This window comes from Pseudophryne corroboree, chromosome 2, assembly GCF_028390025.1.
Source record: "Pseudophryne corroboree isolate aPseCor3 chromosome 2, aPseCor3.hap2, whole genome shotgun sequence".
Classification (NCBI taxonomy): Eukaryota; Metazoa; Chordata; class Amphibia; order Anura; family Myobatrachidae; genus Pseudophryne; species Pseudophryne corroboree.
This window is the reverse complement of record NC_086445.1, coordinates 379,229,819-379,251,000: the sequence shown is the minus strand read 5'-3', so window position 1 is coordinate 379,251,000 and position 21,182 is coordinate 379,229,819. Positions and strand designations below refer to the sequence as shown.

Below are 21,182 nucleotides of genomic sequence, written 5' to 3'. Positions count from 1 at the left end.
TATACCATTACACATGCTAAGTGAAAACAGGAAACAAAATGTAATGATGCTACACCTAAAAGACTGTACTAGAACAACATTTAGATCACAGACGCCACTTTTGTATGTATAGTCATTTTATGTTCATCCTTTAGAAATGTTGTACACCACCTATTATACTTTAAAAATATCGACACTTCGCCTCGAGGCAATTAGACTTTAATCTCTGATATCCTTCCATCTTCTGAATTTATTATTATTCATCATTAATTTGAAATGGGTTTGGGCGAAAAAGCCTACATTCTATATTTTTGTGCCTAAATATAATTATGAATCAAGAGCTGTGTTCACCCACTGCTTTTTTTTTGTATCAAAAAGCATACATAAACAGACTTCCACATCAAGTCCCCACTTTGTAGTCTCTTCATTTTTTTTTTCTTCAAGGTGACTGACCAATATTAGGAGTGAAATTTAATGTGCTAGCTATCCAATTCCGACTAGTGTAGCTGGATTAAAAACTCACTTTTGAAATCATAGGATCATAGTAAATGCTGATGTCGCTTCCTTCTTCAATTCCACTGTCAACTCGCACCTTAGGCAACAAAAAAAGAAAAAAAAATACTGAAAACTGAAATGCAGGAAGCAAACATACTAAATAAGCGTATTTCATACAGAAATCAATGGCAACAACAAAACATAAAGGTGATGTGGTCTTCTTGGATAGCATTACTGTATATAAAACAGTGGGGAAAAATAGGTGTGAGTCTAATCATTAAATAATAACCAACACCTATTAAGGCATTGGCCCCACTTATACTCTTTAACAGAATTATAGTCCATGCATAGACATCTATGCAATACTGCAAAACTGTTATAACATTATTCTGACATCACATACATGAGGATGTTGGGACTGTATGCCAGTATCGCAAAGTGGTTTAGAAACTTTCCATCACTTCAAACCTGTGACTAACAGAAAATTGTTCCGTTTTTCCCCACTTATTAGGTTTTGTTTGAACATTAAAATGTAGAATAATTTGGTATAGAGCTGTGTCACAATGCGCAAACGTGTAATGGACCGCTTCTTTTATAAGTCTGCAGCTTTCCACCATGCAATTTAATGATTGATGAGTGCCTGCTCTGCAGCTTAACTATCTGGACAAATTACCTACCCCATCATCTCATACTATTGATTTATTTAAAAAAAAAAAAAAAATATGGAAATCTACAAATGTTCTCTGACAATTTACAGAGGCAAACAATAAAAAAATAAAGTAAAAGAAGGCAGCACTGTATACACACAACTATTTTGTAAAGACAAAACATATATAAACTGAGAGAAGAATGTGCATGAATGTGTGCATATATACTGTATATATAACATATATAAAAATATATATAAATATATATATAATTATATATCATTTTATATATATATATTTATATATATATATATATACACACACACACACACACACATATATATATATATATATATATATATATAAACACACACGCACACACATTTATATACAAATAATTTGTATTTAATTTAAAAAAAATGGTAAACAACCTAATTAATAAAAAATAAGAGAATATACTATTAATACATGACTAGATCATAAAAGTGATAAATGTTAGGAAAATTACATTATGTAGTCATTGCAGGCTTATCTACCAAATACAAGAACAATGTATGCATGCCAAGCTCAAACAGTAACAAAAGCTCTACACAAGTTCCAATACAAAGGCCTCAGAACTTGTGGCAATCCCTGTTTTCTGCCCTGTCATCTGAAGACTGAGGCCACCTCCGACCTCGCGCTTACGATCATTACTGTTTATTCAGCTTTCTTCTCTCTGGATTTGTTTAATAATGACATCATTTTTCTAACAGTTTTGATCTTGTAACGGCATGAGGTGGAAAAAACAGGGGCAACGTCCAAACATTGAAATATTTGATTGCTGCTAATGAGTCAGTGAAGTTTGGTCGTATATAGCGGATTCCGGTTTATCTCTCTCAGTTTGACTTCATCGTGTGATTTTAAGGTTACCAGTATGAACATTTTCAAATGAGCAAATTCAGAGGAATAAACATTTATTAAATTGCTTCTGACAAACTTTGGTATCTGAAACATTCAAGAGCTAATCAAAATATTCAAGAAACAGACATGTCCCACTGATCCAAGGGACACGGGAATTCTGCAAGAGTGACAGGAACAGCAGGGTTTGGATACAGACAGTGGAAGAGGGTGGGTGGAGGAGTCTTAAAACTCACAGCGACTGTAACCTATGGGAAGGAGCCTCCTGTATAAAACCAGAACCCATCTGTCTGCACTGAGGAAGGATGAAGTACACAAAATGTCTGTTAGCTGATAATATTGAGGCGATTGATAGGTGTCACATAGGAATCCTTGCCTATGACATCCACAATGATGATACTGTTAGTACCTAAGTGGCAGCTAATGAAATGCTGCAGTATAACATGACATAAATAGTGGGCAATAGGGACATTACTAAAAACACAGAATAGAAACGTGTTGCGAAAAATGAGAATAAAGCAGGAGCAATGAAACAGCAGGTATTAGGTAACCACAAGGTTCATGGACAAGTCTTCAGCATCTTCTTATGGAATAGAAAAGTGACCCTACAGTCAGCATAACATTACTGGTCACGTAATTGTTCTGAGATCAGGTGATTGCCCATAAGGTATGATCAGAGTTGAGCAATAGTCTTAGATTGCCATGACTGGAAATGCAGAAACACAGAGGTCCGTGAATGTGAACTACTTGCTGTCCTATCCTTTATCTGGATAGGCAGCACATAACACAACTTGATACTAATGAAATAGATTACACCTCTCATCCTAACACAATGCTCCATGCACGTTATATAGGTTACCCTGGGTGGACTAGACAACATCTATAAGAGAAGAGTCCTGGCACAGCCATCAGTTCAAAGTATTTGTCATACCACTCATGGGCGTACCAGGTGAGGCAGCCATTCTGGGCGTACTACAAAAGTTACAATGTGTGAGATAATCCATACAAGGAACTCAGGGCCTAATTCAGATCTGATCGCAGCAGCAAATTTGTTAGCTAATGGGCAAGTCCATGTGCACTGCAGGGAGGGGGGAAGGATATAACATGTGCAGAGAGAGTTAGATTTGGCCCTTATTTCGAGTTGTTCGCTCGCTAGCTGCTTTTAGCAGCATTGTCCACACTAGGCCACCGCCCTCTGGGAGTGTATCTTAGCTTAGCAGAATAGTGAACGAAAGATTAGCAGAATTGCTACTAAATATTTTCTTGCAGTTTCTGAGTAGCTCCAGACCTACTCCTAGATTGCGATCACCTCGGTCAGTTTAGTTCCTCGTTTGACATCACAAACACGCCCTGCGTTCGGCCACCCACTCCCCCGTTTCTCCAGACACTCACGCGCTTTTCCCTGACACGCCTGCATTTTTTAGCACACTCCCGGAAAACGCTCAGTTACCACCCAGAAACGCCCCTTTCCTGTCAATGACTCACCGATCAGCAGTGCGACTGAAAAGCGCCGCTGAATCCACAGCAAAAAAAAAAAGTTTTTAGTTAAATGACTAAGCGCATGCGCCCTGCATGCCTTGCGCATGTGCATTTTGCAACAAATCGCAGCATAGCGAAAATCATCAACGAGCGAACAACTCGGAATGACCCCCATGGATTTGCCCATTTGCTAACAAATTTGTTGCTGCGATCAGATCTGTATTAGGCCCTAAGACATATACAGGGAATTGAAGTGTGTGTTATATGAAATGTACTGAATGAATAGATCCAAGTGTTGTTCATCCTGCCAAGGAAAAAAACATCTGAGGCAGCAATCTATGTCATACTATGTAGATCTGGCAGGAAATATAACATCCAGGTGGAGAAAAAAAAAAGTATATTTTTTTTATATAGAAGATAGATAAATAGATAGGTGAAGCAACTCAGTGGGCGACATTAAATTGTTATCGCACCAGAAGCCACTAGATGGTGCTCAAAGAAGCAATTACATTTTCTCTCAGCTTGGGTTTGATGGCTGCTGGTGCCGGCACTTCAGCTCAAACCCCCCGGGCAAACTGAAATGCGCAAAAAATAACCCATTTCGGTGCCCAAACAGGACTTTTCGCATCACGCCCATTAGTTTGGTCGGGTTTACCCGCTTTACGCTAAGGCTGCAATAAAAAAGATCAACTGAATATCACCCTGCGATCTCCAGTCACTTTAGACGGGAGATCGGGCATGATATAACAACTGAATATCACCTGGTAAGTCTTCTGTTAGCAAGACCCAAAAAAACAGATACCTTAAAAAAAACTGGGTGGGTGCATAAGTTGTTACATAGATATACTATTCCCATCTGAGGTAAAAAAAGATATACAATACACTTTTAAATTAATCTGATGCTCTCAACTGAGGTACAATAACTATATAACAGGTACAGTTGAGTTGGTCCTTCTGTGGCCTTGAATCCCAAACCGATATAGTGAGATTTCATAACAGTGTCCAATAAAATTTCTCAGTTTGTCTGTGAATTCTTTTGGGGGCTCTACAAATACACCCCTCTCACCAAAGAATCACCCAAAAAACGAGAGAGATGAGTGCCGGCGTTGGGCAGCCTGCAGGGCTAATTGGACAGGCCCGGGGGATTAATTAGCCAAGGATGTTGAATTTCCCCCTATATCTACTTTTTGAAGAAATTGTGGTTTAAAGATTGTAGTATAGTTAGAATGTTTACAGCCAAAAACAGGAGAGGAGCAGAATTTACCAGTGATTAAATGCACAAGACCAGTGAATGAACAATGTAACTTATTTACGACAGGCCAAATCACTTAGATGGTATGTTACATTGAATTACAAAATACTACAAGTAGATTAATAATAATTGAACAAAAAGATAATTTGATTTTTAAAAGCTATTAAGCATCATTTTGCCTATATTTAAGTATTTCTGAAATACTGTAAGTACTCCATATCCATTGAACCAGTTATACCTTTTTCCTTCACTGCTTTATTGTCGTACCATATCTTACTATGGGTTCAGTGTGTTTGACCACCGAACGGGATGCCGGCGGTCACAATACAAATGCCAGCATATCTCAATGTTTGAAATCCTGACGGGGCGAGGCACGTTCCCCCTTCCCCCTAACCCTCCATTCCCACAGCATGACCCTAAACTCCCCATTTTGGTGCTTAACCCTAACCTCCCTCCTGTGGTTCATAACCTTAGAACCCCCTAGCTCCCGCAGCCTAATCCTAACTCGCCCACTGCCAACCGCAGCCTAAGCCTAACCCTCTCCAGGTGGCGCTTAAACCTTCCCAGTATCCGGATGATAGACAGACAGTGTCTAGTTCAATAGTCAATAGATAGACACCATATGTTAGACAGACATTAGGTTGACAGGGTCAAAAGGTTGAGAGTCAAAAGGTCGACATGAAAATAGGCAGACATAGATTTTTTTTTTACATTTTACATGTCTTTGGACTTTTTCATACCGTCTCTTTACATGCTGGCATAGAGTTGGTTATAGACCTTGTGGTGAGCTCAGCGAGCACTGCGAGGGGATGAATATCTTCAATTTTGGGGCCCCAGATGACAAAACTATCCACACAAGCCCCAAAAATGCCAAAAAAAAAAAAGGTGGCTACCTTTTCTATGTCGACCTTTTGACCCTATCTAACTTTTGTACTGTCTACTTTTTTAATGTCTACCTTTAGACCCTGTCAACCTTTTGACTGTCTAACATGTGGTGTCTAACTATTGACTGTCTAACTAGACACTGTCTATCCATTATACCACACCCAACCTCCCCCCCCCCACTCCCCCTAACCAATATACTTATGGTCGGGATGCTGGCTGTCGGGATTCTGGTGTCGGTCTTCTGATGCTGTCGGGATTCCAGCATTGACATTCTGATGGGTGTCGGTTATCCGAGACTGCCGAGATCCCGACATCTTAACCGCATCCCCTTACCATAATTTGCCCATGTGTTGACCTCCATAATGTTTTCTTCATTAGAATTCTCGCTTAAATTCTCTGTCTCTCCAGTTGACTCAGCTAGTAAAATTCAGAGTCAGTTGATGTTTCAGGTTCAATAGTTTTACGTTTCTTAGATGTCATCACTTTTTTGACTAGCATTTGACAGTTTTGCCTTTTCTTTTGTTTTCTAGGTCCTCCTTTTTAGCTGCTTTAATATTCTTCTTGCTTATTTTTGGTTTCGTGTTTTGTCTTCTTTTATTTTTGTTATCCATATATTTTCAAATAAAAATAAGATTTCCATGCTGCTGATGTAGTGGAAAATACAAAGAAATAATAATATTCTAGGCCAATGCAGGTGGTCATCTCATACGCTCTAAGTTGTTTTATTTTCTATGGGTACATCCTATTCTTGTATAGTTTGGCAGATTAGGTCTACCTCTGGCATATTGCTTTCTGTATTTAGTAGAACTGCTGTGATGTCTTGACTGGTATTCTCCATAGCATAGAGACAGAGAGTACTATTAACAGTTGCAATGCTTGGTTGAGGTTCCTGAATTTTGTCTGGCTGGTGTCCTCTCTTTTTCAAGGGACCAAAAGTAACTGGACAGTTGACTCAAAAGCTGTGTTATGGACAGAGATGTTCTATTACTTTGTCATTTCACTGTATCAGTTAAGCAGGCAAAAGGTCTGGAGTTGGATCCATGTGTGACATTTACATTTGGAAGCTGTTACTGTTATCCCACAACATGCATGCAAAGGAGCTCTCAGTGCAAGTGAAACAGGCTATCCTCAGGCTGTAAAAGCTAAAACAAGTGGTCAAATTAACAGTTCTGTACATTATGAGAAAAAATAACGCCCTGGTGAGCTCGGCAACACAAAAAGGTCTGGACATCAACAGAAGACAACAGAGGTGGAGGATTGCAGGATCCTTTCCTTGATAAAGAAAACCCCCTTCACAAATTCCAGCCAAATAAAGAAAACTCTGTAGGGTGTAGGCATGTCATTATTCAAGTCTACCATAAAGAGAGGACTTCACGAGAGCAAATACTGAGGGGTTCACCACAAGGTGCAAAATGCAAGAATAGACTGTGCTAATAAAAAAAAATCTAAAAAAGCCAGCCCTGTTCTGGTACAGCATTATTTGGACAACAGAAACGAAAATTAACCTGTTCATGAATGATGGGAAAAAATAAGATTTTACTTACCGGTAAATCTATTTCTTGTAGTCCATAGAGGATGCTGGGGACTCCGTAAGGACCATGGGGAGAGACGGGCTCCGCAGGAGACATGCGCACTTTAAGAAAGAATTTAGTTCCTGGTGTGCACTGGCTCCTCCCTCTCTGCCCCTCCTCCAGACCTCAGTTAGAGAACTGTGCCCAGAGGAGATGGACAGTACGAGGAAAGGATTTTTGTTAATCCAAGGGCAAGATTCATACCAGCCACACCAATCACACCGTATAACTTGTGATAACAATCCATAAACAGTATGACAATAACATAGCATCAGTTCACGTCCGATGCAACAATAACGTAACCCTTATTGAAGCAATAACTATATACAAGTATTGCAGAAGACGTCCGCACTTGGGACGGGCGCCCAGCATCCTCTACGGACTACGAGAAATAGATTTACCGGTAAGTAAAATCTTATTTTCTCTAACGTCCTAGAGGATGCTGGGGACTCCGTAAGGACCATGGGGATTATACCAAAGCTCCCAAACGGTCGGGAGAGTGCGGATGACTCTGCAGTACCGATTCAGCAAACATGAGGTCCTCCTCAGCTAGGGTATAAAACTTATAGAATTTTGCAAAGGTGTTTGTACCCGACCAAGTAGCAGCTCGACACAGCTGTAGTGCCGAGACCCCTCGGGCAGCCGTCCAAGAAGAGCCCACTTTCCTAGTGGAATGGGCCTTGATCGATTTAGGTAACGGCAATCCTGCCGTAGAATGCGCCTGCTGAATCGTGTTACAGATCCAGCGAGCAAGAGTCTGCTTTGAAGCAGGGCCGCCAAGCTTGTTGGCTGCATACAGAACAAACAGTGCTTCTGTTTTTCGGACTGTAGCCGTCCTGGCTACATAAATTTTCAAAGCCCTGACCATATCAAGGGACTCGGAATCCTCTAAGTCCCGTGTAGCCACAGGAACCACAATAGGTTGGTTCATATGAAAGGATGAAACCACTTTTGTCAGGAACTGAGGACGTGTCCGCAATTCCGCTCTATCCATATGGAAAACCAGATTGGGGCTTTTATGTGATAAAGCAGCTAATTCCAACACTCGCCTAGCCGAAGCCAGGGCTAATAACATGACCACCTTCCAAGTGAGATATTTCAACTCCACCGTTTTCGGTGGTTCAAACCAGTTTGACTTTAGCAAGCCCAAGACCACATTAAGGTCCCAAGGCGCCACCGGAGGCACAAACGGAGGCTGAATATGCAGTACTCCCTTAACAAAAGTCTGAACTTCAGGGAGAGAAGCCAATTCTTTTTGAAAGAAAATGGATAGGGCCGAAATCTGGACCTTAATGGAGCCTAATTTAAGGCCCAAATCCACTCCAGTTTGTAGGAAGTGAAGGAAACTGCCCAGATGGAATTCTTCCATAGGAGCATTCCTGGCCTTACACCAAGAAACATATCTTCGCCATATACGGTGATAATATTTTGCTGTTACTTCCTTCCTAGCCTTTATCAGCGTAGGGATAACCTCCACCGGATTACCTTTTTCCGCTGGGATCCGGCGTTCAACCGCCATGCCGTCAAACGCAGCCGCGGTAAGTCTTGGAACAGACAGGGACCCTGTTGCAACAGGTACTGCCTTAGAGGAAGAGGCCACGGATCTTCCGTGAGCATTTCCTGCAGATCTGTACACCAGGCCCGCCGTGGCCAATCTGGAACAACGAGGATTGTTCTCACTCCTTTTCTTCTTACTATTCTCAACACCTTTGGTATGAGAGGAAGAGGAGGAAATAAATAGACGGACCGGAACACCCACGGTGTCACGAGGGCGTCTACCGCTGCTGCCTGAGGGTCTCTTGACCTGGCGCACTACCTCTGCAGCTTTTTGTTGAGGCGGGACGCCATCATGTCTATCTGTGGCAGTTCCCACCGACTCACAATCTGTGCGAAGACTTCTGGATGAAGTCCCCACTCTCCCAGGTGTAGGTCGTGTCTGCTGAGGAAATCTGCTTCCCAGTTGTCCACTCCCGGAATGAACACTGCTGACAGTGCACTTACATGATTCTCCGCCCAGCGAAGAATCCTGGTGGCTTCTGCCATTGCCGCTCTGCTCCTTGTGCCGCCTTGGCGGTTTACATGAGCCACTGCGGTGATGTTGTCTGACTGGATCAGAACTGTTTGGTCGCGAAGTAAGGCCTCCGCTTGACGTAGGGCGTTGTATATGGCCCTTAGTTCCAGGATGTTGATGTGCAGACAAGTCTCTTGACTTGACCAAAGACCCTGGAAATTTCTTCCCTGTGTGACTGCTCCCCAACCGCGGAGGCTTGCGTCCGTGGTCACCAGGATCCAATCCTGAATGCCGAATCTGCGGCCCTCGAGAAGGTGAGCACTCTGCAGCCACCACAGGAGTGACACCCTGGCCCTGGGTGATCAACCGATGCATCTGTAGATGTGATCCGGACCACTTGTCCAACAGATCCCACTGGAAAGTCCTCGCATGGAACCTGCCAAAGGGAATGGCCTCGTATGAGGCCACCATCTTTCCCAGGACTCGAGTGCAATGATGCACGGACACCTGTCTTGTTTTCAAAAGGTTCCTGACCAGAGTCATAAGTTCCTGGGCTTTTTTTATCGGAAGATAAACCCTTTTCTGGGTCGTGTCCAGAATCATGCCCAAGAAGGGCAGACGACTCGTAGGAACCAACTGCGACTTGGGGATATTGAGAATCCAGCCGTGTTGTTGTAATACTTTCAGTGAAAGAGATACGCTGTTCAGCAACTGCTCTCTTGATCTCGCTTTTATGAGGAGATCGTCCAAGTACGGGATAATTGCGACACCCTGCTTGCGCAGGAGCACCATCATTTCCGCCATTACCTTGGTGAAAATCCTCGGAGCCGTTAGGAGACCAAACGGCAACGTCTGAAATTGGTAATGACAGTCCTGTACCGCAAATCTTAGGTACGCCTGATGAGGTGGATAAATGGGGACATGAAGGTACGCATCCTTTATGTTCAGTGACACCATAAAATCCCCCCCTTCCAGGCTGGCGATGACCGCTCTTAGCGATTCCATCTTGAACTTGAACCTCTTCAAGTATAGGTTCAGAGATTTTAAATTCAATATGGGTCTGACCGAACCGTCCGGTTTCGGAACCACAAACATGGTCGAATAATAACCCCTTCCCTGTTGAAGGAGGGGAACCTCGACCACCACCTGCTGAAGATACAATTTTTGTATTGCATTTAACACTATCTCCCTCTCTAGGGGGGAAGACGGTAGGGCCGATTTGAAAAACCGGCGAGGAGGCACCTCTTCGAATTCCAGCTTGTAACCCTGAGACACAATTTCTATTGCCCAGGGATCCACCTGGGAGTGAACCCACATGTGGCTGAAATTCCGAAGACGCGCCCCACTGGCCCCGACTCCGCCAGTGGAGCCCCAGTGTCATGCGGTGGATTTTGCAGAGGCCGGGGAGGACTTCTGTTCCTGGGAACTAGCTGTATTGTGCAGCTTCTTTCCTCTGCCCCTCCCTCTGGCAAGAAAGGACGCACCTCAGACTTTCTTGTTTCTTTGTGAACGAAAGGACTGCATTTGATAATGCGGTGCTCTCTTAGGCTGTGAGGGAACATAAGGCAAAAAATGTGACTTTCCAGCCGTAGCTGTGGAGACCAGGTCCGATAGACCTTCACCGAACAATTCCTCACCCCTGTAAGGTAAAACCTCCATATGCCGTTTTGAGTCGGCATCACCTGTCCATTGCCGAGCCCACAGGACCCTTCTGGCAGAAATCGACATAGCATTTATTCTAGAACCCAGCAGACTAATGTCTCTTTGAGCATCTCTCATATAAAGGACAGTGTCTTTAATATGCCCAAGGGTCAATTAAACAGTATCCCTATCTAGGGTATCAAACTCCTCTGATAAGGTAGCAGTCCATACCGCTACTGCACTACAGACCCAGGCCGACGCGATTGCCGGTCTGAGCAAGGTACCTGAATGTGTATAAATGGACTTCAGGGTACCCTCCTGTTTGCGATCAGCAGCATCCTTGAGGGTAGCCGTATCCTGGGATGGCAGGGCTACCTTTTTGGATAAGCGAGTTAAAGCTTTGTCCACCCTAGGGGAGGATTCCCATCGTTACCTGTCCGTTGGCGGGAAAGGATACGCCATAAAAATCCGTTTGGAAATCTGCAGTTTTTTATCTGGAGATTCCCAAGCTTTTTCATATAACTCATTCAGTTCGTTTGAGGGGGGAAAAGTTACCTCAGGTTTCTTTCCCTTATACATATAAACCCTTGTGTCAGGGACAGCGGTTTCCTCTGTGATGTGCAAAACCTCCTTAATTGCTATAATCATATATCGGAGTGATTTAGCCAACTTTGGCTGTAACTTTGCATCATCGTAATCGACACTGGAGTCAGAATCCATGTCGGTATATGTGTCAACAATTTGGTATAGTGGGCGCTTATGAGACCCCGACGGTCCCTGCGACATAGGATCAGGCACGGGTTGAGACCCTGACTGTCCCAATGCATCAGCCTTGTCTAATCTTTTATGCAAAGAATTAACATTATCATTTAAAACCTTCCACATATCCATCCAATCAGGTGTCGGCGCCGTCGGCGGAGACACCACATTCATTTGCTCCCGCTCCTCTCCCACATAGCCTTCCACATCAGACATGTCGACACAAGCGTACCGACACACCACACACACAGGGAATGTCCTTTCTGAAGACAGTTCCCCCACGAGGCCCTTTGGAGAGACAGAGAGAGAGTATGCCAGCACACACCCCAACGCTATATAACCCAGGAATAACACAGTAACTTAATGTTAACCCAGTAGCTGCTGTTAATATACTTTTTTGCGTCTAATTATGGGTCCCCCCCTCTCTTTTCAACCCTCTTCTACCGTGTATCAGCAAGGGAGAGCCTGGGGAGCTTCCTCTCAGCGTGCTGTGGAGAAAAAATGGCGCTGGTGAGTGCTGAGGGAGAAGCCCCGCCCCCTCGGCGGCGGGCTTCTGTCCCGCTTAAATTTTATTTCTTTGGCGGGGGTTCCTACATATATACAGTGCCCAGCTGTATATGTGTGTTTATTTGCCAGAATGAGGTCCCAAATGCTGCCCAGGGCGCCCCCCCCCCTGCGCCCTGCACCCTAACAGTGACCGGAGTATGTGTAGGTGTGTGGAGCAATGGCGCACAGCTGCAGTGCTGTGCGTTACCTCCAGTGAAGATCACGAAGTCTTCTGCCACCTGTGAAGTTTTCTTGCTTCTCATACTCACCCGGCTTCAATCTTCCAGCTCTGCGAGGGGGACGGCGACGCGGCTCTGGGACGGATGGCGAGGGTGAGATCCTGTGTACCGATCCCTCTGGAGCTAATGGTGTCCAGTAGCCTAAGAAGCAGGACCTAGCTTCAGAGAGTAGGGCTGCTTCTCTCCCCTCAGTCCCACGATGCAGGGAGTCTGTTGCCAGCAGAGCTCCCTGAAAATAAAAACCTAACAAAAAACTTTCTATCAGCAAACTCAGGAGAGCTCACTGAAAAGCACCCAGCTCCTCTGGGCACAGAATTAAACTGAGGTCTGGAGGAGCGGCATAGAGGGAGGAGCCAGCGCACACCAGGAACTAAATTCTTTCTTAAAGTGCCCATGTCTCCTGCGGAGCCCGTCTCTCCCCATGGTCCTTACGGAGTCCCCAGCATCCTCTAGGACGTTAGAGAAATAAAAGTACTGGGAAGTGTCAGGATGGCTCATGATCCAAGACATGCCACATCATCTGTAAAACACTATGGAGTAGTTGTGATGGCATGGGCATGCATGGCTTCCAATGACATTGGGTCACTAGTGTTTAGATGTAACAGAAGGTAGAATCAGCCAGATGAATTCTGAACTGTATAGGGAGGGCAGTGGTCGCCAAACTTGGTCCTAAAGGCACACTAACAGTCCAGTATTTAAGAATATCCATGGCACAGATGATTAAACCAAATTGGCTGAGGTACTAACTGAGTCACTTGTTTCCAAGGATGGTTATCCTTAACACCTGGGTCATTTTTTTTGCCTTGAGGAGCAAGTTTGGGAACTTCTGGTACATGTACTATCTGATAAGATTCAGCCACATTCAGCAAAGTTGATTGGGCAGTGCTTCACAATACAGACAATGACCAAAACGTACTGCAAAAGCAACCCAGGAGTTTTTTAAGGCAAAGAAGTGGAATATTCTGCAATGGTCATGTCAATCACATGATCTCAACCAGATCAAGTATGCATGTTGAAAACAAAACTAGAGGCAGAAAGACCCACAAACAAATAACTGAAGACATCTGCAGTAAAGGACTGGGAAAGAATAACAAAATAGGAAACCCAGCATTTGGTGCAGGGGCAGAACTACCATTGGTGCAGCAGGTTCATTGCACTGTGGCCACTGAGGACAAAGGGGCCAACTGCTGAAAAGAACAGCAATGAGTTATCCCATGGCTCTCCCATAGACCATTCTGTGCCATGTTAGATGAATGGCCCAGTACAGAGAGAAGGGAAGGCCCCACTGTCTGAGGGACCTGCTCCTTACCTTAGGAAGGCAGGACTGACCTTGTGCATGCCAGGCTAATAGAGAAGTCCTGCCATTTATCAGCACTGATGATAACAGCCAAATTAACAGACAGTTGTACATTTTTTTCTGATTCATTGCAGTCTGTGAATTACAGTACGGTCAGAGTCTGCCTGACCGAGTGCCAAATTGAGGAAAGCATAACTGGCACAGGGTCTCTGTCACAGACAGAGCAGAGGCTGCTGTGGTCCTGCCCCCACCAAGGTACATGCCCCTTGTACTCCACACAGCACAGGACATTGTGCTTGTACCCGGGGGAGAAACACAAGATGAATTTATTGATCTGATTGAGATTCATAAAGCTGGTGACAGTCTTGTCAAATTTACTTATACACTGGATCTTAAGACAGTTACTTTTTTAGATGTACGTTTAACCAAGGTTGAAGGCAGGTTGTCTCCTGCATTATTTACCAAAACTACGGACAGTCATAATTTATTACAAGATAATAGTGCACATCCAACACCCCTCAAAAATGCCCTCCCTTTCTCACAATTTTAAAGAGCACTTCGGATCTGAGATAACAGAGAAGTGGGAATCCAACAATTAGACAATATGGTAGCCAAGTTCTTACAAAGAGGCTACCCGGAGGAGAATCTATTAAAAGCTAAAACAAAAGCTTTGGCAGTCCCCATTGATCAACTGATTAAAACTAATAATAGAGACAAAAAAGTGAATCATCATATTTGGTGTAATAAATACACACACACACACACACACACACACACACACACACACACAAGCTCTCATATTAACAAGGAAGCCAGAGCTCTGTGGCCTATGATTACTACAGATAAAGCATTGGGGGCTCTCCACAATAAATCACTGATGACTTGATATCGTAGGGGTAAAAACCTTAAAGATTACTTGGTACGCAATGGCATATCACAAATAGGCAAGAAACAGAGTAAGACGTTCTTGAGTAAACCAGACAATTGCTGTTTCAAATGCCCGAATTGTACTACCTGTGGGTTCTTACAAACTGGGCCTACGTTCCATCATCCCTATACGGGAGTTAAGTTTAATATACAACATCGCTTAAATTGTAAGAGCCGCTTTGTAGTATATACAATTACCTGTGCATGCTCCAAGATCTGTATAGGCAAGACGGAAGTAACATTCCGAGAAAGAATGGCACAACAGTGTATTGTCATTTAGGTAGCAATCAATTCTGGCACCAGTATTCAACCAGTGGCGAGACATTTCGTAGAGGTAAAAGACAACTTGTCGTCTCTATGATATCGTATCATACATCATGTGCCCCCCCTACCTATAGGGGGCGACAGATCTGCTAAATTATTACAAAGAGAGGCAGAATAGATAATGAGATTGGATTCACTTGCCCCCAAAGGGCTGAATGAGAATCTTGGGATGCATGTCTTTTTATAGAAATAGCGGAGAGTCCTAAATACTGACATTTAACTTAAGGGATCTTTATAGAAGATATAACTTACTATAGCTAAATATACCTTCAGAGAGGCTATATATAGTAGTATAATAAAACAATAAATAATAACGTATTACACAGGTTAAAACAGCTGGATTAATTATCCATTATGATGTTTAGCACTGCAGTACTTATAACCAGGGCCGGCTCTACCATTAGGCAGGTTTAGGCAGCTGCCTAGGGGCACCGGCCCCTGGAGGGCGCCACTGAATTCATCTAGCAAAAAATTGAAAGATGTCTCTGTATGCAGCCTCCTCCTTTTACACTGCACTGGCTGCAGCTGGTATCAGGCTGTACCACATAGTGCCTCAGCATTTCCTCCATGCCGGCACATGTAACATCAAATCATGTTAAGGCACATAAGAGGTGGATGTAACTATGGCTCCCGAGGGGCGCCTCCACGGCCACTCCTCAAAGCCCCGATGCACCTCCTCCAGACCTCTGGACCCCGGCTCTCCAACAGCAAGCAGCACCTGACTACATGTCGGCACCCAGCAGCGTCGCTGTAATGCAGCTGTCATCATCAAAGGGGATCCTGCCAATGCCAAGGGAAAAACAAGAAAACTGCTTAAGGTAAGTAACCCATGGGGGTTCTGAGGTCCGCAGACAGTGCAGATCTTACAGCCCGGTGGGGGTTCTGAGGTCCGCAGACGGTGTAGAACTTACAGCCTGGTGGGGGTTCTGAGGTCCGCAGACAGTGCAGATCTTACAGCCCGGTGGGGGTTCTGAGGTCTGCAGACAGTGCAGATCTTACAGCCCGGTGGGGGGTCTGAGGTCTGCAGACAGTGCAGATCTTACAGCCTGGTGGGGGTTCTGAGGTCCGCAGACAGTGCAGATCTTACAGCCTGGTGGGGGTTCTGAGGTCTGCAGACAGTGCAGATCTTACAGCCCGGTGGGGGGTCTGAGGTCTGCAGACAGTGCAGATCTTACAGCCCGGTGGGGGTTCTGAGGTCCGCAGACAGTGTAGATCTTACAGCCTGGTGGGGGTTCTGAGGTCCGCAGACAGTGCAGATCTTACAGCCCGGTGGGGGTTCTGAGGTCCGCAGACAGTGCAGATCTTACAGCCCGGTGGGGGTTCTGAGGTCTGCAGACAGTGCAGATCTTACAGCCCGGTGGGGGTTCTGAAGTCCGCAGACAGTGTAGAACTTACAGCCTGGTGGGGGTTCTGAGGTCCGCAGACAGTGCAGATCTTACAGCCCGGTGGGGGTTCTGAGGTCTGCAGACAGTGCAGATCTTACAGCCCGGTGGGGGGTCTGAGGTCCGCAGACAGTGCAGATCTTATAGCCTGGTGGGGGTTCTGAGGTCTGCAGACAGTGCAGATCTTACAGCCCGGTGGGGGGTCTGAGGTCTGCAGACAGTGTAGATCTTACAGCCCGGTGGGGGTTCTGAGGCCCGCAGACAGTGCAGATCTTACAGCCCGGTGGGGGTTCTGAGGTCCGCAGACAGTGCAGATCTTTACAGCCCGGTGGGTGGTTTGTACTTGTAAACAGCATAATAGGGAAAACACAGGCACTGGGGCACAATACAGTACAAATGGAGGAGGGGGGATCACTAATGAACTTACAGATAGGTGGATGGAATACTATAAGGCGCATACAAATATATGTATGTCTATGCGTATATATGAAAGTATACACATACAATTAAAGGGATGTAGTTGGCATCCCGGCAGATGGGATACTGCTGTTCAGAATACCAGCGCCGGAATCCCGACACCTGTCAGAATGCCAACGCCAGAATCCCGTCATCCGGCATCCTGAATGTTGTGCCAAGGAGGGTTAGGGTTAGGCTGCGGGGAGGGAGATGTTAGGGGAAGGAGTAGGGTTAATTAAGTCCATTCAAAATGTCAGGATTAAGGTGGTCGACCTACCATCCCCAATTAAATATCCCTACCAGACCCCATAAACAGTATATATATATATATATATATATATATATATATATATATATATACCAGCAAATAGAAAACCACAGCACTTGCCACCCCAGAAGCGGGGTGCAGTATCCGCACTCGCCACTAACAGGGTGGGGTGCATGTAGCCCATGGCCACCTACTCAGGATAAGTGAGCTCATTTTGGTGAGTGCTGTACTTTTTGTTTATATATATATATATATATATATATATATATATATATATATATATAAGTTGAAATTGGCCTCAATGTCCTATACATACTTGCCTACCTGACCCTCTCCATGAGGGAGAAAATGCTCTGTTCCTGGACTTTCCTAGTAATGTATGATTGCCATCACCTGTGGTGAGCTAGGTAATTGATAAGAAAGGTGTTTCACCACAGGTGATGGCAATCATACATTACCAGGAAAGTCCAGGAACAGAGCATTTTCTCCCTCATGGAGAGGGTCAGGTAGACAAGTATGGTCCTATACGATTCCTAACATGCTGGCTAGCGTCTATACATAAAGAATAGGTGGTGCTCAAGGACTTTTGTGAAGTGAAGGTACAGTTTATTGTGAGTAATTCATACCAGCCCACCTAGGGGCCACCTGCATCTCCCCTCCGGGCAGGTTGGGGGTGGTGGGGTTTGTAGGTTAGGGGGCGCTGGGCCGAAGCTTTGCCTAGGGTGCAGAGAGATCTTGCACCGGCCCTGCTTATAACGGTTGAAATGTTTCTCTATGCTGGTTAATTGTTTTTAACACTGTATTTGTATTGTATTTTTAATAGTATTTGTTAGTTTTTGTGCCGATTTGTAATATGTATGTCAGCCATACTGATGAGTGACACTGCTCCACATATGTTCTAACTTTGAGACTGAGCATGGAGGAGTGGCCAATACTGCCGGCTGTGGTGGCAGGTATTTAAAGTTGTACATGTTGTTTCCTGCATTTATGGCTTGATAAAAACGCTGACAAGCGCTGAAACATTGTCTGCAAAGCCCTTGTGTATTGTGGTTATTTACCAACCTTGAGTGCTGCCTTTGGAACGATATATACAGGATAGAAAAATAGATAGATATTTATTGTCCTCCACAGCAGCGGCACTCCAAGCCCATAGCAAAAGATTTCAATCACAGCCAATGTGTAGTCAACGTTTCAATGCAACTTTATTTGGTCATTTTCATAAGGACATAGCAAAGCTAATGACAAAACATACATAAATACCTAAAGACTCACCATATGTTCCCAATCAAATGTCACGCCGTGGGTCAGCCCCCTGGCGACATCTACTGACGTCACCACGCCGGTCACATGACCACACAACGGACTCACAGTGATTGGTATGCATCATCCCAGCGTGGATCCGCTACACGGCATGCAGCACCCGATGGTGAGGTCATCACGCCGTTCACGTGACCGCGCACTGGGAACATTACGATGCATACACACAGCCGTCACATCTGTCGCTCCTCCCAACCAACATGTTATGATGCAGGCAATCTAGAAGAAGCTGATCAATTATACCTCAATGGATGTGCATAAACATTAATACACTATGGCTATATATATATATATATATATATATATATATATCTAGATATATAGATATAGATCGTAAACTGTAAGGAGGATACACATGGTTATTAAAAAAAAACAACCTAACATCTAAAAATAAGATTTTAAACCTACCGGTAAATCTTTTTCTCCTAGTCCGTAGAGGATGCTGGGGACTCCGTAAGGACCATGGGATATAGACGGGCTCCGCAGGAGACATGGGCACTATAAAGAATTTTAGAATGGGTGTGCACTGGCTCCTCCCTCTATGCCCCTCCTCCAGACCTCAGTTAGATAACTGTGCCCAGAGGAGATGGACAATACGAGGAAAGGATTTTGTTAATCTAAGGGCAAGATTCATACCAGCCCACACCATCCACACCGTATAACCTGGAATATACGCAACCAGTAAAAAGTATGAACAAAAACAGTATCAGCTAAAGACTGATCTCAACTGTAACATAACCCTTATGTAAGCAACAACTACATACAAGCCTTGCAGATTTTGTCCGCACTGGGACGGGTGCCCAGCATCCTCTACGGACTAGGAGAAAAAGATTTACCGGCAGGTTTAAAATCTTATTTTCTCTTATGTCCTAGAGGATGCTGGGGACTCCGTACGGACCATGGGATTTATACCAAAGCTCCAGACCGGGCGGGAGAGTGCGGACGACTCTGCAGCACCGACTGAGCAAACGCAAGGTTCTCATCAGCCAGGGTACCAAACTTATAGAACCTTGCAATGGTGTTTGAACCCGACCAGGTAGCTGCTCGGCAAAGCTGTAAAGCCGAGACGCCTCGGGCAGCCGCCCAAGAAGAGCCTACCTTCCTAGTGGAATAGGCCTTTACCGAATTTTGTAACGGCAATCCTGCCGCACAATAAGCCTGCTGAATCGTGTTACAGATCCAGCGAGCAATAGTCTACTTCGAAGCAGGAGCGCCAACTTTGTTGGCTGCATACAGGACAAACAGTGCTTCTGTTTTCCTAACCCGAGCCGTCCTGGCTACATAGATTTTAAAGGCCCTGACTACATCCAGGGACTTGGAATCCTCCAAGTCATCCGTAGCCACAGGCACCACAATAGGTTGGTTAATATGAAATGAAGAGACCACCTTAGGCAAAAATTGAGGACGAGTCCTCAACTCTGCTCTATCCACATGGAAAATCAGATAGGGGCTCTTGTGAGACAAGGCCGCCAATTCAGAAACCCGCCTTGCAGATGCCAAGGCCAACAACATGACCACCTTCCAAGTGAGAAATTTTAATTCAACCGTTTGAAGCGGTTCAAACCAGTGAGACTTCAGGAACCTTAACACCACGTTAAGGTCCCATGGTGCCACTGGGGGCACAAAAGGAGGCTGGATATGCAGCACTCCCTTTACAAAAGTCTGGACTTCCGGGAGAGAAGCCAATTCCTTCTGAAAGAAAATGGACAGGGACGAAATCTGTACCTTAATGGAGCCTAATTTTAGGCCCATAGCCACTCCTGTCTGTAGAAAGTGGAGAAAACGGCCCAGATGGAAATCTTCCGTAGGAGCCTTCATGGCTTCACACCAAGATACATACTTCCTCCAGATACGGTGATAATGTTTCGCCGTCACCTTCTTCCTAGCCTTTATCAGAGTAGGGATGACTTCCTCCGGAATACCTTTCCCAGCTAGGATTCGGTGTTCAACCGCCATGCCGTCAAACGTAACCGCGGTAAGTCTTGGAACACGCAGGGCCCCTGTTGCAACAGGTCCTCCCTGAGAGGAAGAGACCACGGATCTTCTGTGAGCATCTCCTGAAGATCTGAATACCAGGCCCTTCGAGGCCAATCTGGGACAATGAGTATTGTCCGTACTCTTTTTCGTCTTATGATTTTCAATACTTCTGAGATGAGATGAAGAGGAGGAAACACATAGACAGACTGAAACACCCATGGTGACACCAAGGCGTCCACCGCTACTGCCTGAGGACAATGGAACAATACCTCTGAAGCTTCTTGTTGAGGTGTGATGCCATCATGTCTATTTGAGGAAGTCACCAAAGACTTGTTATCTCTGCAAAGACTTCTTGATGAAGTCCCCACTCTCCTGGATGGAGATCGTGTCTGTGGAGGAAGTCTGCTTCCCAGTTGTCCACTCCCGGAATGAATACCGCTGACAGAGCGCTTATGTGATTTTCTGCCCAGCGCAGAATCCTGGTTGCTTCTGCCATTGCCACTCTGCTCCTTGTCCCGCCTTGGCGGTTTACATGAGCCACGGCTGTGACGTTGTCTGATTGAATCAGAACCAGTAGGTCGCGAAGAAGATTCTCCGCTTGTCGTAGGCCATTGTATATGGCCCTTAATTCCAGTACGTTGATGTGTAGACAAGCCTCCTGGCTTGACCACAGTCCCTGAAAATTCCTTCCTTGTGTGACTGCTCCCCATCCTCGGAGGCTCGCGTCCGTGGTTATCAGAACCCAGTTTTGAATGCCGAATCTGCGACCCTCTAGAAGGTGAGCACTCTGCAGCCACCACAGGAGAGACACCCTGGCCCTGGGGGACAGGCTT

The 21,182-nt window shown here is 45.0% G+C and overlaps 1 protein-coding gene across 4 annotated transcripts in view; it reads right to left on the bottom strand.

The window, feature by feature from the left end:
* Window positions 1-21,182, bottom strand: part of PCCA (propionyl-CoA carboxylase subunit alpha) — a 972,421-nt gene that overhangs the window by 474,359 nt on the left and 476,880 nt on the right. For all 4 annotated transcript variants that reach the window (XM_063953234.1, XM_063953235.1, XM_063953233.1 and 1 more), the window contains exon 15: window positions 503-571. In XM_063953234.1, coding sequence (XP_063809304.1) covers window positions 503-571 — 69 coding nt within the window. The remainder of the gene's footprint in view (window positions 1-502; window positions 572-21,182) is intronic.